At 43.3% G+C, this 11,107-nt stretch overlaps 1 protein-coding gene across 1 annotated transcript; it reads left to right on the forward strand.

Moving 5' to 3' along the window:
• Positions 1-1,518: 1,518 nt before the first annotated feature.
• On the forward strand, positions 1,519-6,836 carry ankrd33bb (ankyrin repeat domain 33Bb; the record flags this gene model as incomplete). The annotated part of the gene is made up of 4 exons (XM_080836499.1): positions 1,519-1,938; positions 5,307-5,436; positions 5,715-5,855; positions 6,007-6,836. The coding sequence occupies 4 exons, from the start codon at positions 1,519-1,521 to the stop codon at positions 6,834-6,836; spliced, it is 1,521 nt and encodes a 506-aa protein (XP_080692625.1).
• Between the last annotated feature and the right edge of the window lie 4,271 nt (positions 6,837-11,107).

Raw genomic sequence — 11,107 nt, forward strand, 5'->3', positions numbered from 1 at the left:
GCAGAGTCTGCGTCAAGCGAGGCCCATGTTCAATTGCTGTCCTAAGCTCTTAAGCCAGCTATTCAAGCTGAAAATAGCTTAGGAGTCAATAGGTTGATGTGTCATTGCCTTTTCCTGAACGGTGAGGGCTGATTCTGTGGGCACTCTCTGTGTAAAAGTGCTTACCAAGCTCTGAGGCAGGTGCTGCGGTACAATTACACTGAGTGTTGTTTGGTTTTCCGTCATGCTACTCCCTTTTTCCTTTGAACAGACACACAGTCTTCCTGAAGAATCTCCATAAAGAGGATACCGATCGTTATTTAAAACATATCCTTCCAGCCAGCCTGTCTAATCTGGTGAATAGTTCACCAAGGGCAGATCTTGTGTGAATGCTGACATGTAGCCTATCTACCTATCAACCTGTGAGAGCCTTGAGATTAGTCGTCCCTGATAATGCGGAGCAGAGGATGTGCCCCCGGCTTAATAGAGAGGTTGGCAGTGCCAATTCACCTGCTCTCTGAGGTCATGCTGTCGAGAGATCTGGGTTGTCTGAGCTAATTGCGTCACTCGCCTTGGCTGCAAGGCACCGAGGAGCCACGGCCCCTCCACTTCTATACCACAGCGGAGATTGGACGCGGGCCACAAGTTCCATTAACAGAATTAAAGGAGGGTGGATTGTCCTGAAGAATGTACTTTAATTTCTTCAAGTTTGTGAGGTTCTGTCATTATTGAGACTGTCTGTTTTGAATTTCGTTCTTAGGTCAGATGTTAAATGGTGTAGGGCTTTTTCCATGTTTTGTGCCAGCATCTACCCCCTTAGGCTATAGGCTACTGACATTTGCACATGCATTACAAACTGAATGTGCTTCTGAAGCTAAGAATATATCTTCATATTGTCAATAACGTAGGAAAATAACGTGTCCACATAGACAGGCATTACGGTCCGATAAAGATACCTTTGTTCATCAGTGAAGTGTGAAGTGCTTTAAAGAGGAAGTTCAATGAGAGCATGTTATTGATGTTGTAGCCTATCCAATTATTCTTTCACTAAAAGATAAAAGGTGAAAACTAGGCCAGTGGAAGACTGAGGTCACATATAATGTAGCATTTTCAAAGGGGAAAACACTATTATTTAAAATTACTCAAGACAGGCAGAGAGAGAGAGAGAGAGAAAGAGAGAGAACACATGTGTAAGTGAGTAAAGGGATTAAGAAGCCTCACTTCCGTCAACTCATCTTCCATAGGTAGCTGCGGCGTAAAGGCATGGGCAATTTCGTCCTCACTCAAGATGAAGTTATAACGCTTGTTTGACAGATGGAGAGCGATGCACCAAAGTATATAATTCACTGAAGATGGAGCTTCAACCGTTTCAAACCAAATGCGAAGGGAGAGTTTGGGAGCTTGCGCAGCTTTAGTTTTAACCAGCTTTTTGGTTTGTGTCAGTCGGAACATTGGAGACGAGTATGGAGGGGTATGGTCGATCTTAAAACATCTTCCTATTACACCTTCTGCTGCAACTTGGGGACCTTCCTGGGTTAAATGGTGCTGATCATTGAGGAGGGTCCTGGAGGAGGTCCACCTTTATTGAAAGTTCAGCTAAATGGAACTGTTGAATATGGTGGCGGTTCGCTACAGGAGAAGGTGTCACCTTCTCAAACTGCGTCGAACCATCCACATGAGGGGGACAGTGATGACTACTACGACGACGACGACGACGACGTGTACCAGGAATTTGAGGAGCTCGATCTTTCGGATTTACAGGACACAGGAAGTATTTTGTCCGATGATTCCTTTTACCCTCGCGACGAGTCTCTGTTCGGAAGATCCCCTAGCCCCGAAAGTCCCGAACCACTGACATTTTTCAAGGCATGCAGCAACAACAACGCAATCATTGTAAAAATGATGATACGGCAAGGTGTGACTGAAGAAGAAGTACAAGAAGTAGATAAAAACAACAGAGTAAGTCCAGTACGTCTGCTTTAGCGGATTGTAAAATTTCGTTTTGAGCAAATCAACAGGTGGGCACATGGTCAACAGGTTGCGCAAGCAGTGTTTTAAAGAAATCAATTTGAGTTATCACTGTACCACTGTGATTCCATCCCTTGTGTGTTCAAAACTTTTGATTCAATAGCGGTTGGCTGTGTAATACACAATGTAGGTTAGTTTGGGCCTGTTTTGTTTAAACGTGTCTGACGTGAAAATCAATTCGGATTGTTAATACAATATGCAAAGGTGTACAAGACATTACAGTGTAATGACAAAATAATAATAATAAGGTTTTAAGTCTTGAACTCTGCCATTTCGTGGATTGCAGACATAGGTCTTAATTCAGTAGGCTACAGCAATATTCGTTTCAGCTTGATGAAACAGCACCCAGATGACACCTTTGATATCAGTTATCCTCAATGAAATATATCAAGTGGTTACAATTGTTAAAATCCCAGCCCTATTCGACCCCCCCTAGAACAGACACATAACACATTTATAGAGTTCTCGATCGCTGTTGTTGATAGCTCTGAAACCAGGGTTCTGGCCCCTTTGTGGCTTTTACATATGAAGTCCCACTGAATGTAAACGTCTTGTGATTGTGCTTCCAGCAGTCAGCTGAATCTAGGAGCAGATGGTAGTTTGGACTGCTATCCAAGATGGACTCCCAAGTAGATTGTAATCATGTGTGAGCTTTTAAAAGGCTCACTAAGACACTTTAAAAAGCTATAGGGCTATGGTGAGGACAGCATTCTCAAATGCCATCCAGACATATTCTGCTGACCAAAACAAAACATTTAATGCAATAATATGCATTTATAAAAACATACTGAGGAAGCGGCTTTAAAAAGCAATGTCGAACATTTGGGGCTCTGTTTTAACATCCCATTAAGTCAATGACTGTGGCTGAGTGACTAGTAGTTGGGATTTTTGTCAGACTTTTTCAGCAATATAGAATTGAGTTTGACTTGTCTACATACACAGGCGGGTTTATGTTTTAGTATGTATATAAAATACAACTTTGCACAATAAGACATCATCTACTAACCCACTTGTTCCTCTGTTGGCCGATAAACACAGACACTCTGTCACAGCCTACTGCCTGGTACAGACAGTGGATTGGATTGCCTGCAATTACACATTACGTAGTCAGTGCGGGCACATGATGGCAGCACTCCGATCCTATCCGATTCTCTCCATGGGGTCTCCATGGGGGGTTAACTGCTCTATCTCAAAGCACATGGAAGTGACAAAACTAGATCAGTTCAAATCAAATGCGGAATGTTTACATCTGCTACCGTTGATTATACAGTAAATACGTTGTGAAATGAAACAAAACTGTTGATTATACAGTAAATACGTTGTGAAATGAAACAAAAACACACCACAGTTAAAGTTGTATTAGTATTGATTGATTCACATCGATATGAATGGATTACATGACTAACAACGGGTGGAAAAGTAATAAGAAAATATTTGTTCACTGAATTAGCGCGTTCTGTCCCAAACAGTTGCGTTCCAGTTTCTAAGTTTCACTTTCGCTTTCAGTATTTCAACGTGAATGAGAGGGAGCACAAGAACTGAGCGTCTAGCAGCGTTTATCATATCATATACATTACATATGATGCATGTATATGTCTGTGGGCACGATCTCAAGCACGTGCAAAAGTTGTTGTTGTCCAATTTGAATCAGATACGAGAGACACATGCGCGCCCAGTCCAATTACCAGCGGAATCGAATCGTGTGTCTGGGGGTTTACATCGGAGTCCAGTCGGACTCAAGTTGGACACAATGAATCTAGTTCTGGGGAGTCACATGTGTCCAATATCCAATTTAAATCGGACTGAAATCGGAAATTGGACGCATGTGTCCACACTGAGTGTCTAAGCATGGTGTCTTCAGCGTTATGAGTCACAGTCATCTAAGATTACAAAGTGTCCATCCATAGTGTTCTGGAGTGATACACTCACAAACAGCTATTCTTTTGTATGAAACAGTCTGTGTTAGTGACATAGTGACCATTACAGTAGATTACAGAGGCAAGCAACGTGATATTCTTTTCACTGCAACGTTATCGTTTGGGCTTTTTTTTTTCTGTGTATCTTGAGGTGACCCTATTAGGGTCAACAGATTAAGGTCCCATTCCTTAAAGGGTGAATTACACCAAATGTCAAGGGCTATTGTCATGATATTCCATTACACTTGACAGACAAACTGCAGTGTATGCATTATATTTATCAAAGATATATTTTATTAATCAGGTATAATAGCATATGTTTTAAAACCACATTCCAAATGTTCAGTCCCTTTCAGCCATCCAGAGTAAAACTGCCTACTGATTTGTTGTTGTGGACATGTTGACTAAAAGTAAATTAGATCAGCAGCAGAATAATCACTGTTGGTGGACTGTATTATCATGGTCTAAACAGGCTTCCTTAGCAGCCTCTTGCCCTGTAGGAGTATCTTCTGGGAAACTCCTTGCTAAGTCGTAGCTAATACTATTTGTGGAGAATGCCATCTGCCTGACGTTTTCTTGACCTTTAGCAATCTTATCCTCTCTGCAGGCCAGTCATGTCAGGTTGGGTTTTTTATTGTTGTGACTGTAGGGTGCTGATATCAATATCAGTTTAAATATGATCTGTTTTAGAAGAATTCGCTCTTGCTTGCATGGATGTTAACTTGACTTTTCCTTGTCTGTATTTCCCACTGTTATATAGGTCAGTGGTGATACTTACCACTGTTACACATAGCTTATAATAGTTTTACCCTAGGTCAGTGATAATACCTAGCACTTTCCCAAAATGTCTTTGATCCTGTTGACCGAAATGTTTATCTGCAAGGATTGGTCATAGATACCCTCCCAGCTGACCACAAAGACCAAAACATACAGGACATGATAGCCTGATGTGGCCCAATATGATTTAGAAATGTTGCTTTGCAAGTTTTGAAATCCCTAAACCAATCCCAGATTGAGTGCTTTTATATTCATAGTCCATTATGCACCAAGTGTAGTGCTGAAAGAGCTTCAGGCTAGTTGGTTGAGTGACTGTGTGTTAGCCCAAAGTTCTGTTGTTGAGCCCTGTTGCATCTTACAGTGGAAATGCAGCATGGTTCCTAAAAGTCATGTAACTCCGTGCTGCTCTCATGCGGTTCTCCCTCAAGCTCACGCAGTTGTGCAGTTCTCTTATGGAGTTCACTCACAAGCTATGGTTAGCCCACTGACATATCCAACAAGGTGTGAAGAAAACTGTCTTTGTTTGACCAAGAGTCCTTGACAAAAAGATTAGTTACAGGAAGTCAGTCGTCAGTAAAGTGTTTTTTTGCTTCATTTTTGTCACAGACAGGACTGATTATTGCCTGTTACAGTGGCTATGTGGATGTGGTCATCGCCCTGTCCCAGTGTCCCTATATAGATGTCAACTGGCAGGACACTGAAGGAAATACGGCCCTCATGGTAGCTGCACAGGCTGGTGGGTATAGTGAAGTCTACTGTTTTCATGATTAATTCTATGTTACCTGTAACTCCCAGATTTTCCTAGTAAAACATGCAGTATTTATTTGCAACTGATATATACCAGCGACAGGATTTATGGCATATTTGTAAAACGCAGTAAAATTGTGGTATATTAGTAAAGTGCTGTACATTAGTACTTAATGTGACGATTTCAAAACACAAGTAATTGAGTAGATGAACCTTTTCTGTTTGCTGTCTTTGACATCTCTCATTTGCCATCGATCTGACATGTAGGCCATCAAATGATTTCCCAGTTCCTACTCAACTACTTCCCAGGGCTGGACATCGAGCGTAGGAACTGCCATGGCTTCACGGCCATGATGAAGGCAGCCATGCAGGGCAGGGCTGAGTGTGTGCGAGCCCTCATGCTGACAGGTACCACAGACACACATCAGTCTTCCATTGCATAAAATGACACATACAGTATAGTGGGGCATGTTTACATACAGCATGCAATGTGCACAGGTATGGGCACCATATCAGTGGGTTGGAGTGGGTGCCCTTCTCACAACATGTACAATTTCAGGTGCCGACATTAACGCCCGTGACTTTGGCCGCAAGCTGACGGCGCGGGAGTGGGCCCTCTTCACATGCCGCCACGAGACGGTGCGCATAATGGAGCGCCTGATGGAACAGCCGAGTGCCGAGCAGTTCTCCGAATCCTACCGTCTGGAGTGGCCGCAGCTGGAGGAGATGAAGGACCGGGCCCCCGAGCCCAAGTCGTGCTGGCAGCGTTTCGCCGACTGCACGCGCTGCTGCTCCTACAGCATCAGCAACAAGGTGGACGCGCAGGACGACGGCCCACTGGACTACATGGTGCGCTTCACTACCGCCCTCAAGGGCCCCTTCCTGGCCATCGGCTGCCGCACCGTGTGCCCGGGGAGCCCGCCCTGCGTGGGCAAGCGGCGGCCCGCCGTGCAGGACATCGTGAGGCAGCAGCGTGCCAAGGAGCTGCGCAGCCTGGCCTCTGCGCCCGAGAGGCTGGCCACCTACAAGCGCCTCTTCCAGAACTCGCGCGTGCAGCTCGTGCCCAAGAAGAGGGATCGGCGTGCCAGCCTGCAGCCGCAGATGCTGCAGGACATGGCGGTGGCGTCCTCGCTGGCGCTGCGCCGCACCAGCCTGCTGCCGCTGCACATGATGCGGCGCAGCAGCGTGCGCCCGGGCGTCGTGGTGCCCAAGGTGATGCTGTGCAAGGCGCCGGCGCCCACCTACAAGCCCGAGAAGAAGAGGAGGCAGAGCCAAGACCCCAGCCAGCTAGAGATCCCCAAGTGGAAGTACAAGCAATTGAAGAGTGAAAAGAAACAGGGGACAACAAGGCCTGACAACAAAATCAGGTTTCCTGCCCCTAGGAAATAATTTGAAGGGTTTATTATTTGACCTAAACAGCCTGTGAGCCTCAAAAATGACTTTGCTTATGAGCGAGAGCTTGGATCTTTTGACAAGACTTTTTTTTGTGGTTTTGAACATTTATGAATGGAGTGAGACGTAACATTTATCATGTCATGCTGTATTATTATCACTGTTATTGTATTAATGCCTCACATTCTAATTGCGAGGGAATCGTACTTGAAAATTTGATACTGAAAGCTTTTTTTTTATAACTGTAATAATTTGTTTGCATTAATGTTTTGTTATTAATGGACACTGATGAGTCATCCGCCACCATAAACCTTCAGCACTAATGACACTTGTAGGGAATTCTGAAATGTGGCGGGGTCCTCAATATCAAAATGACAGAGTGATATCACAGTGTGATAAATAGAGCTCAATAAAGGAAGAACATGCTCAAAGTGTTCATTTAGTTGAATTATTTTTTCCCGTTCAAGGGATACTTGCCTGCGCTTCTGTGGTAACGCAGACAGACCTTCAGTGAATCAGGCAGTATAAAAATGCAAACGTTTGTTTGGTGGTTCTTGTACTTGATATCCTACGAGCAGGCAGCTGTGGCATTAAACTGTAGTGTTGTTGTATTAAAATGGAAAGATCACAGAGGGCACCACTGACCCCAATAGAGGGTGAGGCACCCGACCATCTGAGCTCCATCAAGCTCAACAGGGAGTCGGACCCAGCAGCAGAACTCTGTAGAAAGCATGAATCACAAAGAACCCCAGAAACACCCCCCACTGTATCATCGCTGTTTCATACCATTTCTGACCTCGCTACCATGTCATCTAAGCCCCCTCCTGAGAGCGGAGAATATAAGGTAGAGTAATATTACCAGAGAGAGAGAGAGAAAGACAGAGAGAGAGAGGGAGAGAGAGAGAGAGAGAGAGAAAGACAGAGAGAGAGAGGGAGAGAGAGAGAGAGAGAGAAAGACAGAGAGAGAGAGGGAGAGAGAAAGACAGAGAGAGAGAGGGAGAGAGAAAGACAGAGAGAGAGAGAGAGGGAGAGAGAGAGAGACTGAGGTCGAGGGATGTTGACGAGGCAGGCTTGTTGGTTAGTCTGGGTGCCACATCAGTGGTGAGGCCTCTGTAGGAGTGTGTGGAGGTCTGCCAGCAGGAGGCAGCATTCCCCCTCCCAGCGTGAGGGACCTGCTCCGAGACCCAATCCCCTGTTCCCAGCCCAGCAAACCTTGAAAGATTTTCTCATCTGCAGGAGCATCTCAGAGGACTGCCCTCCCCCCCTCCCCCCTCCACGGCCCCACCCAACTACACATTTAAAGAGACAGCGCTCCACAAACAGCCACCACTGCCAGAGAGCTACATTCTCTACTGAGACACAGCAAGGTGACAGAGTGCGGTAGCATTCAGATATTTGAGACATGTTTATGAATGCGCTTGTCAATAGTTTTTATGATTGTTTTGTCGGGTAACCGCAATGTGTTTTGTTGTATAAAGAATCAGGGATAATAGCTAGATAGATGGATAGATCGATGTAGAGTCTTTGGAAGGGACCCCATTAAACGCTTTTTTTTAAACGCCCTGAATAATGCCACACAAGATGGTCACGCAGGTTGAATGGAATCCTGTTGCAATTGCCATGATTCTGATTCTCCTTCATTTGCAAGAGAAGCGTCTCGTCCTATTCAGAGAGGAAAAGAAAAAAAGAAATGCAGTTGACATGATGACACCATAACGGCACTCGCATCTAGCCTGAGTGGCTGCTGATGGCTGTCAAGAAATTCCATTACCAGCGTGTGAATGGAGAGAGAGAAAAAAATCAAAAAAATAGGCAGGCAGCTGATATTCAACATGTCTGTTATAAGCTGACAACCTAAAGAAATGCTTTCAGGATGGCTTGACACAGAGGGGCTGCTGAAACAAACATGTGTGCTCCAGGACCCCACACACACACACACACACACACACACACACACACACACACACACACACACACACACACACACACACACACAGATTCTTGTCAAGGAGAAGCGTATATCACATATAGTATATGTTGAATATGGTTTACATATTTTTTGGTGTGTAAAAACTGACACCCATTTCTAATCAGTAGTGTGTGGAGCAGACTACACAAAGACAATCTGGACAGTAGAAAGGTAATGTCAAAAAAACATTTACTCTCCAATGGTCAGTTAATATTTTTTGTAGCAGTTGCAATCTGTTGAGGCAATTAAAAAGATTCACAATTCTCTCAAACACATTGTCTAGCAACAGAAATAAAAAGTTGTACTGACATTTTCAATACAGGTTGTCAGACATGTCTACTTTCACAAAATGTTGTTCCGATTTTAAGATGTTCACTACAGAGAGTGCTGCAGAATATGTTAAATAACATTTGGGATCCTTTCTCTTCCTTGCATCAGACAAGTATCTATATATCCAAAATGATATGTAGGGGAGACCAGGGCTTCCTACCGCAAACCATCCTCTTGCTGTCTAATAGATACATAATTTCGCAACTTCCTTTTGACAATCAAGTTGAGTAGTTGATAGATATGTGCCATTGATATGTTTTGCATCATCATTTCTCTAGCAAAGGGACAAGAAATTACATGATTACTTAGAAACTGGCCATTCGTTTCACTGATGCTCTTTAATGTTAAAGTTAGGGGCACCAAATGGCAAAGTACATAACTTGTAACACCAAAACATACACAAAAGTGGGCATAGTTTTATAGCACCTGTTCCTGTTAGAATTACACACACTATGTGATAATGTCCTCACATGGAATCCCAAGCCCTGGTCTCCTCTGCTGGAAAGGGCAACAACATGACGACAAGAGGTCAACACCTTGGTGACACAAGAGGTCAACACCTTGGTGTGTCATTTTTGGAATAGAAATGAACGTGAACAAAATCCTACGTTTTTTTTTTTTTTACTAGGCTTTTTTTCATTACGTTGTTGCGTTATGTGACATCCGCATCTGCACATAAAAAGTATATATATTTGTATTTATATAATATATATAATATTCATACTCTATTGACAGTTTAGTCTACGATGAACTTAAAGAACCACTGATCTCTGCAGGGGAAATGTGGATTTTTCCTCAAACTTGATCTATTTTACAACACAGGGTCGTCTAAATTGTACATCTTTGCAGGGATTTCAACTTTCAAATGCCCATTTCCCACCCCACCCCCACATGGTATTCCAGGATTTAGTGACAGTATGTATCCTTACACCTTTAAAACACACTTTTAAAAAAGGGAGAAACGAAACAAAAAAAGAAACAGAAAGCATTTACAAACTGGCATCATTAAAACCAACGACGTGTTGCTGAATAGAAACCTGAACACCATTTTCTACTGTACCCCCTGGCGCAGGGATATTAATGTTTGGCACATTTGTACAAAATTGTATGTAAGCACAGCTCACTAGTTTTGCTAGTTACGAACAGCTGGATACTCTTCACGAAGTTGACCAGGGCAGGCTCACCCCACCCCCCACCCCCACCCCACCCCCCCTTGGCTACACAGGATGGAAGGACAAGTTTTGTGAGTAATGAAAGGAAATAAATGTTGTGCAAGTAAACTAGTTTCAGGCAGTGTAGCACCATATATATGAATGATGCTGTGTGTTCTGAGTGCAGCTGTCGAATGTGTGAATAACGCTGATATAACAGTTAACCAATAATGCTGATATAACAGTTAACCACCACAACTGATAACAATGACACAGCTGAATCCTTACATTTGGCTGATAAAGATTGTATGAATTAGGTATCCATTTTCACCCTATTTGATTGCCAGAATTCCAAACTTAAAAAAAAATGATGCATTTATGCCATAGACACACCAGTAAACGTTGTGTAATGTACACAATGCACTTGTACCTCAAAGAAATGTACTTTACACTGAAAAAAGTTAAAAAGAAGTTTAAAAACACAAACATAAAATAAAAATAAAAAGATATAAAGGCTAGAAGAGTCTCTGTAGAGGCATGAAACTTAAGTCGAAAGCAAATCAAAAGAAATCCGGTAAGAAAGGGTGTGACAATGTATCTTCCTCGATGTCACCTCATTTTTCTTGTGCTTCACGTACGCGTCTCAGTAGTATTCCACATATTTACAGTAGTCCTGTTTCCTCTTCAGACCTTCTGTACTCTCTTGTCTGTACCCCATCCTATCATAAATGTTCCAGTAGACGATCAATTTAAAAAGCACATTCCATTTCCCTTCCTATGCAAACCCAAATTGTGTTCATAGCATTCAAGTTTGTCTG

This window comes from Sprattus sprattus (assembly GCF_963457725.1).
Source record: "Sprattus sprattus genome assembly, chromosome: 4".
Lineage (NCBI taxonomy): Eukaryota > Metazoa > Chordata > Actinopteri > Clupeiformes > Clupeidae > Sprattus > Sprattus sprattus.